The sequence below is a fragment of the Coregonus lavaretus genome, assembly GCF_964263955.1.
Source record: "Coregonus lavaretus genome assembly, chromosome: 31".
NCBI lineage: Eukaryota > Metazoa > Chordata > Actinopteri > Salmoniformes > Salmonidae > Coregonus > Coregonus lavaretus.
In genome coordinates, this window is record NC_140018.1 from 9,661,004 (window position 1) to 9,681,865 (window position 20,862).

At 43.6% G+C, this 20,862-nt stretch overlaps 1 protein-coding gene across 1 annotated transcript; it reads left to right on the top strand.

Moving 5' to 3' along the window:
- Positions 1-266: 266 nt before the first annotated feature.
- slc25a47a (solute carrier family 25 member 47a) lies at positions 267-10,334 on the top strand. Its single transcript, XM_084148737.1, has 6 exons — positions 267-412; positions 5,583-5,626; positions 5,754-5,825; positions 5,947-6,126; positions 6,957-7,227; positions 7,410-10,334. Exons 1-6 carry the CDS (start codon positions 376-378, stop codon positions 7,730-7,732), a joined length of 927 nt encoding a protein of 308 aa, XP_084004863.1. The 5' UTR covers positions 267-375; the 3' UTR covers positions 7,733-10,334.
- Positions 10,335-20,862: the final 10,528 nt, after the last annotated feature.

Consider the following 20,862-nt stretch of genomic DNA (forward strand, 5'->3'; position numbering starts at 1 on the left):
GCATATGTTGTTATAGTCCTATTACATTTGGAATTATTTTTTCAAAAGCTTTGACAAAGCCATTCAGTGTCTGTTTCAGTGTGTCTTTGACACTTCATATACCGTCATTGCTTAGACACGATGACTGTTTTGAAGCGCAGGAACCTATCAATAGAAACTTCGGCATTATTCGGCTGCACTCGGCTTCTCTGTTTCGTAACGCTCAACCGAGCATACACGTGGTATTTTGGTATGAAGGACGCAGAACGTCACATAAGTGGCTAGAATAGTCCTTCTATAACAGGGACAACATTTTATACAACGACACAATATCAGCGGAAGCATCAGAAAAATGCATTAATATCGTTTTCACGCAAGTTATTGTATTGTTGAAGAATGCATATCGCCGATTTCGTTGCAGGATCCATAGGAGGTACGTAACCTATTGCAATCGGGAGGCTGTGTAGCGTTATTTAAAAACAACGTAGCCTAATATGAATATTGGGTGTCCAAACCCTGAATAACAAGCTCATGGAAAAGATCATTCATAGAAATGTTGTGTGCGTCATCAATAATATTTGAAGGTTCATTCGTTATAGAAGTGTGTGACCCCACTTCTTTTGGGGGCTTTTGAGGTTATAGGGTAGCAGCCTCTGCATATATAGATATTCTATATAATTGTACAGGAGAATGTTGCCTGGAAACCCGACGTTGAATGGATTGAATTCTATGTTCGGCAGAAATTAGCATTTTAATCAGGAAAGTTTCCTTTCACGACCTCTACAAGCCAGAATGTTGAATACAATTATACTTTAAGGTACTTTACCTGTTGTCCATGTTCATGCTGTTGGTTCTTTTGGCAGTAGGAATGTGAGACAATATGTACACAGAACAGTTTAATTACATAAACTTTTCAAAGCACTGGTAGTGCCTTCAGATTTAGATACATATTTTTATTTTTATTTAACCATTATTTAACTAGGCAAGTCAGTTAAGAACAAATTCTTATTTACAATGAAGGCCTACCAAAAGGCAAAAGGCCTCCTGTGGGGGACGGGGCTGGGATTAAAAATAAATAAATAAATAAAATATAGGACAAAACACACATCATGACAAGAGAGACACCACAACACTACATAAAGAGAGACCTAAGACAACCACATAGCATGGCAGCAACACAACATGACAACAACATGGCAGCAACACAACATGGCAGCAGCACAACATGGTAGCGGCACAAAACATGGTACAAACATTATTGGGCACAGACAACAGCACAAAGGGCAAGAAAGTAGAGACAACAATACATCATGCGAAGCAGCCACAACTGTCAGTAAGAGTGTCCATGATTGAGTCTTTGAATGAAGAGATGGAGATAAAACTGTCCAGTTTGAGTGTTTTTGCAGCTCGTTCCAGTCGCTAGCTGCCGCGAACTGAAAATAATAATAATAATAATAATAATAATAATATAACATTTAGCAGACGCTTTTATCCAAAGCGACTTACAGTCATGCGTGCATACATTTTTTGTCTATGGGTGGTCCCGGGGATCGAACCCACTACCTTGGCGTTACAAGCGTTACAATCCAAAGAGGAGCGACCCATGGATGTGTGTGCTTTGGGGACCTTTAATGTGTCTGGCAGAACTAGTGTTGTATGTGGAGGATGAGTGCTGAGGTAGGTATCTCAGATAGGGGGGAGTGAGGCCTAAGAGGGTTTTATAAATAAGCTTCAACCAGTGGGTCTCGCGACGGGTATACAGAGATGACCAGTTTACAGAGGAGTATAGAGTGCAGTGATGTGTCCTATAAGGAGCATTGGTGGCAAATCTGATGGCCGAATGGTAAAGAACATCTAGCCACTCGAGAGCACCCTTACCTGCCGATCTATAAATTATGTCTCCGTAATCTAGCATGGGTAGGATGGTCATCTGAATCAGGGTTAGTTTGGCAGCTGGGGTGAAAGAGGAGCGATTATGATAGAGGAAACGAAGTCTAGATTGAAACTTAGCCTGCAGCTTTGATATGAGCTGAGAGAAGGACAGTGTACCGTCTAGCCATACTCCCAAGTACTTGTATAAGGTGACTTCCTCAAGCTCTAAACCCTCAGAGGTAGTAATCACACCGATGGGGAAAGGGGCATTCTTCTTGCCAAACCACATGACCTTTGTTTTGGAGGTGTTCAGAACAAGGTTAAGGGCAGAGAAAGCTTGTTGGACACTAAGAAAGCTTTGTTGTAGAGCGTTTCACACAAAATCCGGGGAGGGGCCAGCTGATTATAAGACAGTATCATCTGCATATAAATGGATGAGAGAGCTTCCTACTGCCTGAGCTATGTTGTTGATGTAAATTGAGAAGAGCGTGTGGCCTGGGATCGAGCCTTGGCGTACTCCCTTGGTGACAGGCAGTGGCTGAGACCGCAGATGTTCTGACTTTATACACTGCACTCTTTGACAGAGGTAGTTAGCAAACCAGGCCAAAGACCGCTCAGAGACACCAATACTCCTTAGCCGGCCCACAACAATGGAGTGGTCTACCGTATCAAAAGCTTTGGCCAAGTCAATAAAAATAGCAGCACAACATTGCTTAGAATCAAGGGCAATGGTGACATCGTTTAGGACCTTTAAGGTTACAGTGACACATCCATAAACTGAGCGGAAAACAGATTGCATACCACAGAGAATACTATAGACATCAAGAAAGCCAGTCAGTTGATTATTTACAAGTTTTTCCAACACTTTTGATAAACAGGGCAAAATAGAAATTGGCCTATAACAGTTAGGATCAGCTTGATCTCACCCTTTAAATAAAGGATGCACCGGGGCTGCCTTCCAAGCAATGGGAACCTCCCCAGAGAGGAGAGACAGGTTAAAATGTCAGAGATAGGCTTGGCGATAATAGGGGCAGCAACCCAGATGTTTTTTTGGGGTCAAGTCTAAGGAGCTCTTTTAGCACCTCGGACTCAGTGACTGCCTGTAGGGAGAAACTTTGTAGCGGGGCAGGAGGGAAAGAGGGAGGAGCCTCGGGGCTAGTCGCATTAGAAGGGGTGGGAGATGAGGACATTTTGGACGGGCAAGGAGGCATGGCTGAGTTAAATAGGAATCCTGACTTAATGAAGTGGTGATTAAAAAGCTCAGCCATGTGCTCCTTGTCAGTAACAACCACATCATCAACATTAAGGGACATGGGCAGCTGTGAGGAGGAGGAGGGTTTATTCTCCAGGTCTTTAACCGTTTTCCAGAACTTCTTGGGGTTAGACCCACAGAGAGAGAACTGCTCCTTAAAGTAACTAACTTTGGCCTTTCCGGATAGCCTGAGTGCACTTATTTCTCATTTGAGAATTATTTATTTTAGCTTTTATTTCTTTCATCACATTCCCAGAGTGTCAGAAGTTTACATACACTAAATTAGTATTTGGTAGCATTGCCTTTAAATTGTTTAACTTGGGTCAAACGTTTCTTCCACAAGCTTCCCACAATAAGTTGGGTGAATTTTGGCCCATTCCTCCTGACAGAGCTGGTGTAACTGAGTCAGGTTTGTAGGCCTCCTTGCTCGCACATGCTTTTTCAGTTCTGCCCACAAATGTTCTATAGGATTGAGGTCAGGGCTTTGTGATGGCCACTCCAATACCGTGACTTTGTTGTCCTTAAGCCATTTTGCCAGAACTTCGGAAGTATGCTTGGGGTCATTGTCCATTTGGAAGACCCATTTGCGACCAAGCTTTAACTTCCTGACTAATGTCTTGAGATGTTGCTTCAATATATCCACATAATTTTCCTTCCTCATGATGCCATCTATTTTGTGAAGTGCACCAGTCCCTCCTGCAGCAAAGCACCCCCACAGCATGATGCTACCACCCCCGTGCTTCACGGTTGGGATGGTGTTCTTCGGCTTGCAAGCCATCCCCTCTAAACATAACGATTGTAATTATGGCCAAACAGTTCCATTTTTGTTTCATCAGACCAAAGGACATTTCTCCAAAAAGTACGATCTTTGTCCCCATGTGCAGTTGCAAACCATAGTCTGTCTTTTTTTATGGCAGTTTTGGAGCAGTGGCTTCTTCCTTGCTGAGCTGCCTTTCAGGTTATGTCGATATAGGACTTGTTTTACTGTGGATATAGATACTTTTGTACCTGTTTCCAGCATCTTCACAAGGTCCTTTGCTGTTGTTCTGGGATTGATTTACACTTTTCACACCAAAGTACGTTCATCTCTAGGAGACAGAACACGTCTCCTTCCTGAGCAGTATGACGGCTGCGTGGTCCCATGGTGTTTACATTTGCTTACTATTGTTTGTACAGATGAAAGTGGTACCTTCAGGTGTTTGGAAATTGCTCCCAAGGATGAACCAGACTTGTGGAGGTCTACAAATTTTTTTCGGAGGTCTTGGCTGATTTATTTTGATTTTCCGATGATGTCAAGCAAAGAGGCACTGAGTTTGAAGGTAGGCCTTGAAATACATCCACAGGTACACCTCCAATTGACTCAAATGATGTCAATTAGCCTATCAGAAGCTTCTAAAGCCACAACATCATTTTCTGGAATTTTCCAAGCTGTTTAAAGGCACAGTCAACATAGTGTATGTACATTTTTGACCCACTGGAATTGTGATACAGTGAATTATAAGTGTAATAATCTGTCTGTAAACAATTGTTGGAAAAATTGCTTGTATCATGCACAAAGTAGATGTCCTAACCGACTTGCCAAAACTATAGTTTGTTAACAAGAAATTTGTGGAGTGGTTGAAAAACAAATTTTAATGACTCCAACCTAAGTGTATGTAAACTTCCGACTTCAACTGTACATGTACATTGAGATGCATGCATACTTGCCAGGCTCGTGCACGTGTTTACATGGTTCTGTGTAGGCTTCAGGTGATAGAAATCTGAACAGACTACCAGTGCTTTGAAAAGTTGATGTAATTATACTTTCCTGTGCATATATTGTCTTACATTCCTACCGCCAAAAGAAGGAACTGCATGGACAACCAGTAAAGTGGTTAAAATAAAGTAAAGTGCGTTAAAATATAATTGTATCCAACATTCTGGCGTGTAGAGGTCGTGAGAGGAAACTTTCCTGATTCAAACCCTAATTTTTGCCCGACATTGAATTCAATACAATTATCAGGACTGTCCAGAAGGCCTCAAAACCCAAATCATTTTCTAAACATTGTAACATATTTGGCAGTCTATCCTCCTTGATCAACAAGGCCATGTCATGCACCTATGTTACTTTTTGTCAAATACGTTTTTTACAGTATTACAGAGTATCAACTTAATGTTGCGTGGCAGTCAAAATTGTTATGCCATCACAATGTTATGATGTTGTAAGCAAGGACCAGCAGGCAGACTGATATGTGCTCTAAAACATGTATCTAGTCGTCTTAGCAGCTCCTTCATTTACATTTGGTCATAGAAATGTGGTCATGTTACCACAGTAACACCTGGAGTTTGCTTAATTAAGATAGTTAGCTAACACAGATGTCGTCATTCACCAATCACGCTAGCTATAATAACATTGTAATAACAATGTCACGTAGGCTTATGGTCTAACAGCTGCTGTGTGTGTGGTCTTTATGATTTCCATTTCTCTGTCTAAACACAGGGGCATGTGGTGTTGCTGTGGGATATCCTCTTGATACAGTAAAGGTAAGCGTTTTGATAATGTGTTTTATTGAAGCGGAGACATAAAGTACATACCTAAAGATGCTGCCATGAGCCTTATTCTGGTGAAGACACAGCTCTTGATAGGCGGAACTCTTCCTGACGTTGACAGGTCAGGATACAAACTCAGAAGCAGTTCACTGGGATATGGCAGTGCTTCATAACAACATTATCTAAAGAAGGGGTGAGTGTCAATCTTTTCTGTCATAAAGCTGTCCTAATCAGTTGGTTCATCAGTCACCTTATCTTATTGTCTAAACTGAGAAGCACGCTGACCCACCCTCCTCTCTCTCCTGTACCTTCAGGTCCATGGCTTCTTCAAGGGGATGTCCCTGCCTGTTACCACGGTTTCCATGACTTCCTCTGTGGTGTTTGGGACGTACAGGAACTGCCGTCAGTGTCTCAGTCAGCTGAGGGGAGGACCAGGAACCCCAAACACCAAACTAGAAATCTTCCTCTCTGGCCTGGCCGGGGGTGTGGCTACGGTGAGGAGTTCTATTTCTGAGGATAGTTATTATTTTGTTGTTGTTTTACAGAATGAACCTTCACAGGATGCACTCATTGTGATTGTATGGCCATTGTATTTACGTTCTAAGGGAGGACAATGTCATATTATCCACACTTGGACCTTATTGTTCACCCTGCTACCATCTAGAGGGCGGAGACAGTACAGGTGCATCAAAGCTGGGACCGAGAGACTGAAAAACAGCTTCTATCTCTAGGCCAACAGACTGTTCAATTGTCACCACTAGCCGGCCTCCGCCCATTACCCTGCCTTGAACTTAGTTACTTTTACTAACCGGCTACCACCCGGTACTCTACCCTGCACCTTAGAGACTGCTGCCCTATGTACATAGTCATTGAACACTGGTCACTTTAATAATGTTTACATACTGTTCTACCCACTTCATATGTATATACTGTATTCTAGTCAAGGCTCATCCTATATAACTACTGCTGTACACACCTTTTCTATTCATATACTGTCCATACTGTTTATACACACCATCATATACATATATATTTATATTCCGGACTCTGACATTGCTCGTTCTGATATTTCTTAATTTCTTTCTTAATTTATTGAGGAACTGTGTGTAATGTTTTGTACTGTTAGGTATTACTGCACTGTTGGAGCTAGAAACCTGCGATAACATCTGCAAAGTATGTGTACGCAACCAATAACATTTTATTGGATTTATTGACATTATTTGGCTTTAAAATATGGTAGTCCTGTTACAGTGTAATTAGTGAGTAACTGCCAACCTGTATGTGAATTCACTGACTGTCCCGTTTCCTTATTCTGGTCTCTCAGGTGACAGTGATGTCACCAGGCGACATAGTGAAAGTCAGGCTGCAGTGTCAGACAGAGTCCATGCGAGCCAGAAAAGGGGCGAACTTGCCCAAACCCAAGTACCGCGGCCCCGTCCACTGTCTCCTGACCATCGTCAGAGAGGAGGGGGCGCTGGGGCTCTACAGGGGAGCTCTGCCTCTCATGCTGAGAGACGGACCGTCCTACGCCACTTACTTCCTGACTTACAGCACACTCTGTGAGTGGTTCACCCCGACTGGAAAGAAGGGACCAGGTGGGTGAGATTCTATTGGTCCAAAGCGTGGGCTTCAGTACTCAACAGGATGCAACGTTACGTAAAAAAAAAAACGTTGCCGCCCTATGAATGTGTTCTAGTCTACAAATGGTTAAAGTAATTATTGTTGTAGTTTATAAATAGAGCATTTAACCCTAATCTCTATCTCTTGCGATTCTCAGAGTGGACAGGGGTGATGCTGGCCGGCGGGTTGGCTGGTATAACCGGCTGGACAGTGGGTACGCCCATGGATGTGATTAAGGCCCGCCTCCAGATGGACGGAGCCAGGGATATCAAGAGATACAAGGGCTTTGTCCACTGCATCACAGAGACAGTCAGGGTGGAGGGGTCAGGGGTGTTCTTCAGGAGCTTGGGGATCAACTGTCTACGTGCCTTCCCTGTCAACATGGTGGTGTTTGCTACCTTCGAACTCCTGGTCGGCTTCCTCAGAACACAGCCTGACGCTATAGAACCCCCCACACTGCTTCCTCAGAACACAGCCTGATGCTATAGAACCCCCCACAGCTGTCTGTCTGTCTGTCTGTGTTTGTCTGTCTGTCTGTCTCTCTGTGTCAGTCTCTGTTTTTCTGTCTGTCTGTCTGTGTCGGTCTCTGTTTTTCTGTCTGTCTGTCTCTCTGTGTCGGTCTCTGTCTCTCTGTGTCTGTCTGTCTGTCTGTCTGTCTGTCTGTCTGTCTGTGTCTCTCGCTCTCGCTCTCTCTGTTCAGTAGAGGGGTTAGATCAGTGGTCACCAACCGGTCAATCGTGATCGACTGGTCGATCTCCAAAGCATCTCTAGTCGATCTCCAAATATTTATGTAAAAAACCCAACGCTAAAGCTTTGCAATCCTATTTTGTTTTGTATTCCTCTTGTGCAGTTGGCGGTAGGTGCACCCGATTCAGCTGCCCTGCATGCCGGGTGGCTGAAGTGTTCAGATTTTGAACCATTTCATGTGTCTGAAGGTACAAACTCTGCCTTCCCAGCGGGCCCAGAGAGCAAATCAAGTGCACTATAGGCCTACCGCTGACCAATCGGATGGGTCAGAAGACTGTGTCTACAGTAATGTAGCAGGCATAAAAGAAAGCTACAGCAAAGTTTTTACTGTGAGATTTAAAAACATTTAAATCCTTGACTAGAGAGAGACTGTCAACGAATACAGCAAAGAGCGTCTGTTTTATGACTGAGTTTATGTTTAAGTTCTTACACAGCACATACACGCAATAAACGTGCGTTCTTTGTACTTGCACTTGTGCTACAACCAGCACTGCAGCTGCAATGAATGAGTAGGAAAGTGTATCGATAGGCTTACTTTATTACTGTTACCGGCTTGGGTCTTTCTCAATATCAAGGAATATTTAACTTTCTCTGGTCATAGGATTAACAACATGAATTTCTGTATGAGGCTGAAATAACGCGGTGCGACTCGAGTTTCGCCATCAGCTGGAAGATGGTGTCCCTTTTTGGTCAGTGTCAGTGGAGGAAAGGGAGAGCGGAGGGACGTTGAGAGGCGGACCCTCAGTCTGCTGCTCTCTCCCTCCGCTGAGACTGACCATCAGATGCAGGCACCATCAGCCCAGTAAAATAAAAAGCACATTATATTAATGTATTCTAACTCAGCTGTGCCTCACAAGTAATACAACAACGGATCTATTACCTGTGTGATCATATAGCCTACCTCAAATATTCTAATATTAAATATTTGTTAATGGTCCGAACAAAAATGCATTTGCTGGGCAATTCAAGTAAAGCCAATATGCAGTGATAATGTATTGGGCCTATAGCCTACTGCACAAACCTCATTGCTACAGTACTGTTTTTAATAGCTTAATGTTGCATAGGATTACGTTTTTTCAGTCATGTAAAAAAGATCTGAGCGGTAGATCTCGGTTTGCGTTTTGACTCAGAAAGTGATCTTGACTCAGAAAAGGTTGGTGACCACTGGGTTAGATGATATGCACATGCTTTTCTGGGCTGAGTACTCAACGGGTGGACCACTCGGGCCTCACTGTCTACTGACTTTCATTCTTACCCCTTAACCTGGGAAGCCAGGTGGGTTGGACACTTAAGCAATAAGGCCTAAGGAGGTGTGGTATATGGCCAATATACCACGGCTAAGGGTTGGTCTTAAGCACGACGCAACACGGAGTGTCTGGACACAGCCCTTAGCCGTGGTATATTGGTCATATGTCACAAGCCCCCAAGGTGCCTTATTGCTATTATAAACTGCTTATGAACTTAATTAGAGCAGTTCAAATAAATGTTTTTTGTACCCGTGGTATACGGTCTGAAATACCACGGCTGTTAGCCAATCAGCATTCAGGGCTCAAACCACCCAGTTTATAATGGTTAATAAGTACTGAGAAATGATCAATACCAGGGAGAGTACCAGGGAGAGACGACAAATAGCTTGACTGTGACCCTGAAGGACAGGAGTTTTTCCACTACTGGTCTTCGCAACTCTTGCCTCTCCTCCCCTGTAGCTCAGTTGGTAGAGCATGGCGCTTGCAATGCCAGGGTTGTGGGTTCGATTCCCAATGGGGACCAGAATGGAAAATGTATGTCGCTCTGGATAAGAGTGTCTGCAAAATGATATAAATGTAAATGTCTGTCATCAAATTAGAGAAAGATAAGCTTAGGCAAGCTGGCAACTAGCAAGCTGAACACTACGTGTCCGTTTTGTAGGCACTTCTCTACTTGAATCAATTGTATTTGTGTTTATTTAGCATTTTATCAATACGCTGCAAAGTACACAGTTTAAAAAGGATTGTTGATTGAGGCTAAAATGACTGCAGGAGCAGTAATGGTGGTATGACTACGGGGACTGGAGAGAGTGGTATGACTACGGGGACTGGAAAGAGTGTAATATAATTGCTTCTATATTGTAAAGCCATTCAATGCGGTGTTGGTCACTGAGAATATTTTACTGTTCATTATATTTTCTGTGTGTGTGTGTGTGTGTGTGTGTGTGTGTGTGTGTGTGTGTGTGTGTGTGTGTGTGTGTGTGTGTGTGTGTGTGTGTAATTTATTTGAGATATTTATTCTGAAACTAAAAGTTGTACATTTGACTTTGGGAAATGTATTATGGGCAGAATGTGTATGAAATGCACCAAATAAATGGGCTGGTGGATGTAGTCACTGAAGAGTGGATGTGCTCACTTACTCTATCAATGGCAGAATATAACACTGCTCAGCATAATAGCAAGCTGAACAGTAGGTGTCCTTTTTGAATCAATTGTATGTGTAGTTACCAGCTGTCATAACTGTAAATGACACCTGTTATGACAATGTTGGAACAAGGTTATGTAGCCTGAAGGTTTCAACTGCAGTTTAACCCAGCTATGGTTTCAGAATAGAACTCTAGGTACATCTAGTGGAAAGAGGAGACACCAAAAGTTAATAATACATCATTTGGGGGTTGCTTATAGACATGTTGGTTGTTAAGCAACAAAAACGAAGTGTGTGCAAAACAATTCCCCACAAGGCAGTTTCTTGTCACCAATCTGACCATCCAGAATCACAACAACAGGAGCCCACATCATTTTCGTGACGTTGCAGCCAGTCCATCTATATTCATGACCAGGGTTAAGTGCACAGTGACATTATGTTTATCTGCTCCGGTATTCGAACCAGCCACCTTTCGGTTACTGCCCAACGCTCTAACCTCGAGGCTACCTGCCGCCCCAGTGCATTTCTGAGCTTCATCACTCCACTGGGGCATTTCTGAGCTGATGCAGAACAAGACGTCTTCCCATTACATTTTACTGATCTGGTCCTCTGTGCATTTACCATAGCACACACACGTCACTCTCTCTAATAATTATAATAATAATATGCCATTTAGCAGACGCTTTTATCCAAAGCGACTTACAGTCATGTGTGCATACATTTTTATGTATGGGTGGTCCCGGGGATCGAACCCACTACCCTGGCGTTACAAGCACTGTGCTCTACCAATTGAGCTCTCACACACAATACACACACACACAACATCACCCTCCTCACACTACCCTCCCATGAGTGATGAGTCCTGTATCAGACGTGAGCCAAATATTTCCAAGGGCCATTTGACTCTGTGAAACTCCAACAAGACATTTAACCAGGTGGCAAAAGATGAACCAGAGGTGAACATGTTGGTCTGATAACTATAGGAGAGTGTAGAAGCTCAGCGGATGAGGCTGATATTTAGTCCGGCTAATGTTAGATTATAATAGAACAGTCTCAGATGGTGATTGCTACTGTTTATCTCAGATTCCTGGGCCATAATCTGCTGCAGTTGGTACACTACCTCCCTCTACTGGCCACATATGGAACTGAGCCAAACATCAACCACCCTCACTGTTGCTTAATATTCACACACAATGCCTTAAATCATGCAGCCTTTCATTCTAGCAACTTTCAGGGAGATGATAGATCTATTGTTTAGTAAAATAATCAAATCAAATTACATTATCCAGAACTGATGTGGAGAGGGATAACCTTTGAAAACAAGGTTCTCGACTTGTTTATTTCCCACAAACATGCTGAACAAACGTGATCACATGCACACACACACACACACATGCATGCATGCACAGGCACACACAAAAGGCATGTATGCACGTGTGCAAACACACACACAAATAACTCACACATCACTGAACGCTTTGAACTTGAAGGACAGTCATAGAATAATCATAGCAATGTGGCTTCAAGTCAAAGCAGGAGACGCATCTATCCTGTCCTCACCTGAACTGTCAGTAATATGAACAAAGAGGGATGGGGGGATGAATAAACAAACAGAATAGGTGAATGGAGGTCATCTGAGGCGAGCCCCAGAGAAGCCTGTACAGCCAGTGGAATGGGCTATACATTAAACCGTCGCTAATTTGTTCTAACAACCAACTAGATGCCAATCACCATAAAGATCTGTGCACATTTGGGTATAAGGGCTTCTCCTGGAAACTGGGCTTTCTAACAAATACATAGTTTATGAAATTCTAGGAATTACCGACAGTGTATTGTGAAACAAGAAAAACCCTCAATGTTTCCTTTGTTCTCTGCTCATAATTAAACCCTGCATGTATTTTCCCCTTATGCAACAAAAATGGCTTCTATAGGTCTCACGGAGCTAAGTTAGAAGCTGGCTAACTATGCACCACGCTACTTTTGGAAAGGGCTAGGGGGGCTAGGGGGTGGGGGATGGGGATGGGTTCATTTGGAACCTATTGAAAATGTGGTAATGTTCAAGTCTCCACTTGCATTCCCTGTTGCTATGGCCAAAGGTAGGATGCCACATCAGTGGAGAAGAGTGACCTAATCAGAGGCCATTGTGGTGCAGATGTACAGACTTTCATTACCGCTAGTTCACCTGGTCATTGTGGATTGGACTGAAAATTGAATTCTGAAGATTACATGTCTGGTCTGCATGTGGACAGTCAATGAGTATGTTTACTTGCACACTAATAATTCGATATTAAACTGATTATGGCAGTAGGCTGAGTATGGCATTAGTCATGTAAACACCTTACTCTGCTTATCTTAATCGGCGTCAGGTCATAATTTAAGTAAGCGTACGCCAATTAAAACACCTGGTTTTCTGAGCATTCTTTCACATCATTAGGACATGTAAACAGCTTAATCAGCGTTCCAGCGGTGTGTTTGATCTGCACATGTGCCATTACCAGGTAGCGCAAGCTTCCCTCTTATCCATGAGTGAAGTGAGTTCGGAAAAACTGAAAGTGTGCATCTTATAAATAGTTTTCACATACACACTTTATATATCCGAACTCAGAATCAAATAGTCCTCAAAAATAACATGGTCACTGTGGTAGAAGGTTTATTTTGATTAGTGATTTTCTGCATTGATAAAAAGTCCCATCAGTAGCCAGATTTCAGATGTTTCCATGTAAACAGGATTATTAGGGAAATCGTTCTTCTTGCAAAGCACGTAAACGTTTTAAACAAACTATTATATTAACCTGACTATCCACAATAATCACATTATTGTGTGCATGTAACCGTGCTCAATAGTATGGCCTCTACAACATTCCGGCCACAGTCTGTCCATGTGTTGTGTGGCTGCTTGAACAGGCTGGCTTTGAACACGGGTCGTCTGTGTGCCACAAGACTGTTCGCTCACTTTGCTTAATCCCAAGGCACTAATGCAAGTCTTCAGACATCTCTCAGGCAAGGTTACTCATCACGCAGGCGTAGTCCAAAGAACCACCTTCTTTTACATACAGATACACAAACTCATCCAAGATTGACTCAGTGAATGTCATTTAGATAGTAACATGGGTCATTATGAATGCACCTTTAGTTGCCTCCTCTCAGATCACGTTAGGCCAATAGAAGATAGAGATAAGAAAATGCCACTGAGATCTTTGACAGATAAGCTGATCACATGAAGCAGCTCAGCCAAGTCAGCATACTGGCCCGAGGTTGAGATCTCTTTCACTAAGCCAATATTGTGTACAACTCCCCATTTGCAATAGTATAACATTGTGTTAATCAGTGGTTGACTCATATCGACGGACCCATTAATGTGTCTTTGATTTGATTTCAACAATATGTTGTTCAGCATTGCACAATCGCCCCCCCCAGAGTGAGCCTTGATATCAACCCCAACTGGCATGACTTTGTCAACATTCTTAATCAATGTTTAGAACTAAACCAAAGTACACACACTGTGTGCCATTTCTGTAAACTGAGAAATAAATACAACTAAATATTCTCAGAATAATTGCTTCCAAACACCAGCTCTCATCTCCACCCTCTGCAGTGCAGTAACATTGCAGGCTGTCTAACATCACCATAGAAAATATGTGATCATTTGAGGGGGCTGGGAGGAGAGACAGACACTTGTTCACATCCGGTTTGAAAAGCTCAATTTTGTTGTCAGAATCAGTCCTTGGTAACCGGCACTTAGGTCCCCATTCACCCGGTGCTATTTGAGCTATTTTGGGCGCTCTGCGCTCCCCCGGTGGTGACGTGTGCTGCTGAGTAAATCTGCAGCTCCAACGGCCTCGGCATGTTACCTCAGATGGCACTGAGAGAATGATAGTCAGGAGAGAGTGATGGGGAGGAGAAGAGAGAATAGAGAAGAGGAGGAAGAGAAGAGGAGGAGGAGGAGGAGGAGGAGGAGAAGAAGGCACTGAGAAAATTATGTCACTGAGAAAATGACAGAACAGAAGGGAAGGGGAGGAGAGAATGGAGGTCAGGAGAGGAGAGGAGGAGAGGACAGGAAAAGAGAGGAGAGGAGAGGAGAGGAGAGGAGAGGAGAGGAGAGGAGAGGAGAGGAGAGGAGAGGAGAGGAGAGGAAAAGAGAGGAGAGGACAGGAGAGGAGGTTTCACTATACCTCAGATACCACCTCAAGCAAACAGCAATCATGAAAGAGGGAGGAGGAGGAGGAGGTGCTACCTCAGATGGCACTCTGAGCAAACATCAGAAGAGAAGAGGAGGAAAGGAGGACGGGGGGGGGACGGGGGGGGCTCTGCAGAGGATAAGATTCTGTCTTTGGTTTCCCATAGTTTCTATAGCTGTATGTAAACTCAGCTAGCAGGGTTCCACATGAGAGACATGATACATGCTTAACAGATATAATAATAATAATAATATGCCATTTAGCAGACGCTTTTATCCAAAGCGACTTACAGTCATGCGTGCATATGTTTTTTTGTGTATGGGTGGTCCCGGGGATCGAACCCACTACCTTGGCGTTACAAGCGCCGTGCTTTACCAGCTGAGCTACAGAGGACCACGCTAGCCTGGGCTAAATGTGTGGGGCCAATAAAAAGAGAGCAAGGTGTACAGACAACCATATCAGACCCATATCAAGGCAGGCAAATCAGAAGGGCTGCATATCATGTATCTGGTGTCTATATGAAGAGTTTCATTCCAAAGCGCTATATATCCATTTTCAGAAATTTGGGCAAATTAGCTTTTTTTGTTTAAAGAACTTGTGAAAGAGTGTGTTTTTCCCCATCAAATCATGGCATGGGGTAAATGACAGACAAATTTGTTTGAAATCTATCACCTGATAGTTTCATTTCAGAGAGACAAACAATCATATTTTGTTGCAAAAAGCTATAGTTATATATACTATACATGAAATTCATCTGAGGAGGACGATGCTTCAGATGTCAGTCTCGTGGCTTCCACTTGATATCTTCAAAGCAAATATTTTAATACATTTACCTCAAAATATTAGCACATTAACAGTAAATACACTGCTCAAAAAAATTAAGGGAACACTAAAATAACACATCCTAGATCTGAATGAATGAAATAATCTTATTAAATACTTTTTTCTTTACATAGTTGAATGTGCTGACAACAAAATCACACAAAAATGATCAATGGAAATCAAATTGATCAACCCATGGAGGTCTGGATTTGGAGTCACCCTCAAAATTAAAGTGGAAAACCACACTACAGGCTGATCCAACTTTGATGTAATGTCCTTAAAACAAGTCAAAATGAGGCTCAGTAGTGTGTGTGGCCTCCACGTGCCTGTATGACCTCCCTACAACGCCTGGGCATGCTCCTGATGAGTTGGCGGATGGTCTCCTGAGGGATCTCCTCCCAGACCTGGACTAAAGCATCTGCCAACTCCTGGACAGTCTGTGGTGCAACGTGGCGTTGGTGGATGGAGCGAGACATGTTGTCCCAGATGTGCTCAATTGGATTCAGGTCTGGGGAACGGGCGGGCCAGTCCATAGCATCAATGCCTTCCTCTTGCAGGAACTGCTGACACACTCCAGCCACATGAGGTCTAGCATTGTCTTGCATTAGGAGGAACCCAGGGCCAACCGCACCAGCATATGGTCTCACAAGGGGTCTAAGGATCTCATCTCGGTACCTAATGGCAGTCAGGCTACCTCTGGCAAGCACATGGAGGGCTGTGCGGCCCCCCAAAGAAATGCCACCCCACACCATGACTGACCCACCGCCAAACCGGTCATGCTGGAGGATGTTGCAGGCAGCAGAACGTTCTCCACGGCGTCTCCAGACTCTGTCACGTCTGTCACGTGCTCAGTGTGAACTAGCACAGGGCGCCAGTGGCGAATTTGCCAATCTTGGTGTTCTCTGGCAAATGCCAAACGTCCTGCACGGTGTTGGGCTGTAAGCACAACCCCCACCTGTGGACGTCGGGCCCTCATACCACCCTCATGGAGTCTGTTTCTGACCGTTTGAGCAGACACATGTACATTTGTGGCCTGCTGGAGGTCATTTTGCAGGGCTCTGGCAGTGCTCCTCCTGCTCCTCCTTGCACAAAGACAGAGGTAGAAGTCCTGCTGCTGGGTTGTTGCCCTCCTACGGCCTCCTCCACGTCTCCTGATGTACTGGCCTGTCTCCTGGTAGCGCCTCCATGCTCTGGACACTACGCTGACAGACACAGCAAACCTTCTTGCCACAGCTCGCATTGATGTGCCATCCTGGATGAGCTACATTACCTGAGCCACTTGTGTGGGTTGTAGACTCCGTCTCATGCTACCACTAGAGTGAAAGCACCGCCAGCATTCAAAAGTGACCAAAACATCAGCCAGGAAGCATAGGAACTGAGGAGTGGTCTGTGGTCACCACCTGCAAAACCAGTCCTTTATTGGGGGTGTCTTGCTAATTGCCTATAATTTCCACCTGTTGTCTATTCCATTTGCACAACAGCATGTGAAATGTATTGTCAATCAGTGTTGCTTCCTAAGTGGACAGTTTGATTTCACAGAAGTGTGATTGACTTGGAGTTACATTGTGTTGTTTAAGTGTTCCCTTTATTTTTTTGAGCAGTGTATAAATGTGCCTCTCTGGCAGATCCAGGCTCTCTGTGCACACGGCTCCTAACAGCAGCTGCAACCGCATCAAGGGCCGTGGGTAGAGGGCCGTGACGGGGCACAGAGAGAGAGAGAGAGGGGGGGGGGGGGGGGGTGAAAGGGTTGTGAGAGAGGGAGAGAAAGAGAGAGAGAGGGGGGGAGAGAGAGAGAGAAAGCGAGATAAGGAGGGGGAGATGGGAGGATGATAACAAGAACAGAGAGAGAGCAGAGAAAGAAAGCAGAGGAACAGAACAGAGAGAGAGAGCAAAGAGGAGAGATAGAATGTAGAGAGAAAGAGAATAGAGTGGAAAAAAAAGAGGGAGCTGAGCAAAGACAGAGTGGAGACAGAGAGCGAGAGAGAGAGAGAGAGAGAGAGAGAGAGAGAGAGAGAGAGAGAGAGAGCCAAGTGGATCTCATGCCTCGGCATCCTTGATGTTGGTATCTGTGATCGCCCACTCACTCTGACAGGCCAGGCTATGGTACAGGAGAGGAGAGAGAGAGAGAGAGAGAGAGAGAGAGAGAGAGAGAGAGAGAGAGAGAGAGAGAGAGAGAGAGAGAGAGAGAGAGAGAGAGAGAGAGAGAGAGAGAGAGAGAGAGAGAGAGAGAGAGAGAGAGAGAGAGAGAGAGAGAGAGAGAGAGAGAGAGAGAGAGAAGGAGAGAGAGGGGAAGAGGGAGGGAGGGAGAGAGGGAGAGGAAAGAGAGAGAAAGAGAGAGATGAAGAGAGAGGGCGAGAGAGAGGAGGAGGAGAGAGGAAAAGCTGCACTATGGGGGTTCAGCTCAGGTCGGCTACTCACAAATCAGAGAGCATGAATCTGGATCTGCACACACACACACACACACACACACACACACACACACACACACACACACACACAGGAGGGGAGAGTTGGAGGAAGTGTAGTATATATAAACCATATGTTAAATAGATTTATATACACCCTGTTGAGTTGTGTTATTCTATACATCTCTGTGTTGTTCATCACATTCTGTGGGGGGGTTGTCCTGTAAACCATTGCTTCTCTATACATTTCTAACCAAAGGCTTGGTGATTAGTGAAGCTATAAAATAACAACACTGTGGTCAGCATAAACTCCTGATCTAGTCGTCACTCGAGGCCTTAGTCATAATTCCATGACTTGCTCCGTTCTACAGTAGTATGACATGTAGTGACTCCCTCTCCCCTGACCTCTGACAGCTTTGATGATGTGAGGATGACGCCTGTCGATCATTCACAAGAAGGTATATAAATACAAGATCTGTGGGGCAGAATTGGTGTGTCTTTGTGTGCGTGTGTGCATGTGCGTGCATGTTTGTGTTAAAGTAGCAGAGGTTGTTCACCTTGCATTGCCTGAGAGGAGAGACAAAAAAAACCTGGTAAGTAACCCACTCCCCCATCTGTGGAAGGTCAGGGTTGAGGTTGGGTTTGTGTGTGCATGTTCCCTCCCCACTGTTACAGCTCGCTACCCGCTCTGCCCTCTACTCCACGTGGTGGTGTTCCAACTGTTCCAACACAGGGGACAAACGAGGACAGCTCCTGGGAGAGGAGAGGAGGTCAAGGGTGTGTTAACCCCCACTTCTGTACCCATATGAACCTGCATAGACATGCCTGCAGCACAGCACCCCTGCTCTGTATCAAACTCCCTCAAATGGTACAGTTAAAATTGTATAATAATAATAATAATAATCCCATTTAGCAGATGCTTTTATCCAAAGCGACTTTCAGTAGTACGTGCATACATTTCCATATGGGCAGGAAAAAGGGTATTTCCAAATGGGACTTCCTAAAAACACGACACTTAGATACAGCTACGACCGGAAGTGACTTTTCCATAGCACCTGCTATGTTAATTCTCCTAAAATGCCAACTAAAATAATCTACTAATGCTTCTTCCAAAACTTCAGAAGAAGACATGATGATGTCTTATTTTCTGTTGGTTAAATCTTTTGAAGGATAACTTTGTTTCTGCCCTGAGGATGGAGTTTATTTTATCCACCTCCATAACCTCTGCTAAGTACAATTACAAATTGTAAAAGCTGACTGTAAAACATGTCACTGTTGAAACAGATTGGCTTACAATGTCAAATTTTCAAGAGGAAAAAAGGGTCAGTGCCCTCTCTCCTCCAAAGCATTTACACAACAGTTCTGAGGGCTCACTCCTCACTTGAGAAAAACACACAGAACTCTAAACTTTCGTGCAAATCTCCCATTGACATCAATGCATAATTGATGTAGGAGTTCAACTCAGGTGTCTGAAGTTTGGATGCATCCCTGAAAGGGAAAGGAACAAACTCATAGAAGAAGAGTGTTTTTGTCTTATTCCAAAATTCGATAAGGCCCTTTCCAATAGCTGTGTGTATTCTGTACTTAAAATTGTAATAATGCTGTAATAAAATGTAACTTGTTCTTGAACTTAAACATGGACTTGAACTTGAACCAAAACCATAATGCGTGCGTGTGTGTGTGTGTGTACCGCCTGCCTACTTGCAGGGGCGACCATACAGAACATTTACACAGTATTTGTTATTGACATGAGAACAGTGCTTGAGACATGGGTTCAACGTATTATTTGGGAATTTGTTGGAAAAACAAAATCACGATGCAGCAGGTCTTCTTTAGTTTAAAACAAACATTGGGCTGTGCACATACGGCCTCCCATAGGATAAACCATTGGCTTTTTGTGGACTAGCCCACATTAGGCAACTGTTCCAACTGTTCCAAATAGATAAAACATATAGGACATGTGAGGTGGCCTGCCCTGTGTCCTGTGTGGAAAGCACAGCCAGTACTCCACTTCTGTATAGCCAGGTAGTAGTAGTAATAATGAATATAGCTACGAGCAGCAATGAACGGGGTTCACAGGATGACAAAAAGGACAGAAGATCAGTAGGATAACAAAGCAAGCACTCTATCATACGGTATATACAATATTTCACATTGTTCGTCTGCATAATAATAATTTGCAGGAGACAAAGTCCACTTGATCAATAGTTATTGCTCTAGTATCCTATGGTGGCACTGGTGCCAATGACATCTAAAGTGCCACCAACTGGTCTGTCCAGCCATCTAAGGTTGCAGTGACTTTATATTCACACCGCTTCTAAGGTATTACACATAAGGTTTACATACCAACATTTGTGGCCCAATGTCCATCGGTTCAGTTCTTAGAGCCCTGGTGTGATAGGGTGCCATCTAGTGGTGTAGCTTGGCCGACTTTGAATACAGCAACTAATCATTCTCAAATTCATTAAAGGCTAATTTATTGAGTCTATATACCAAATCTGGAGTCAATCTGACTTTTGGTCCATGAGTAGAATATGTTTTAAAGTATTTTTAGCATTAGTATATGTGCTAGTGTTCATCTATAGGTACAGTGCGGCCATGTTTGAATGCAGCAACAATTTCTTCTCAAAACCATTAAAGACTGATGTAATGATTCTAAATACAAAATCAGGAGTGAATCTGAAGTATGGTTCAGAAGGAGAAGGTGATTGCAGATGATTTTGAGCGTTAGTGTTACATATGCAAATAATTAGTTGTTAATAGCTTCCTTGTGTTTTGAGATATCAAAACCAAATTCAGTGTGGTTCATCTTAGGGACTTCTATGATAGCAATGGCAAGTTTCAAGATGATAAGCCACCGTGGAGTGGATTTACAGTGGTTTAATTGGACACATAAAATCTGATTTGATTTGTCAATAACTCAGCCATCTTTTGACCAATCCCTTAGCTTTTCTCAAAATAAGTTAAGACATGTACCATGGGCCTATATTCCAAACTGGTGTAATTTGTTCCTATGGTTCATGAGAAGAAGATTTGTTAAGTATTTGTAGCATATTTTAGCATATTA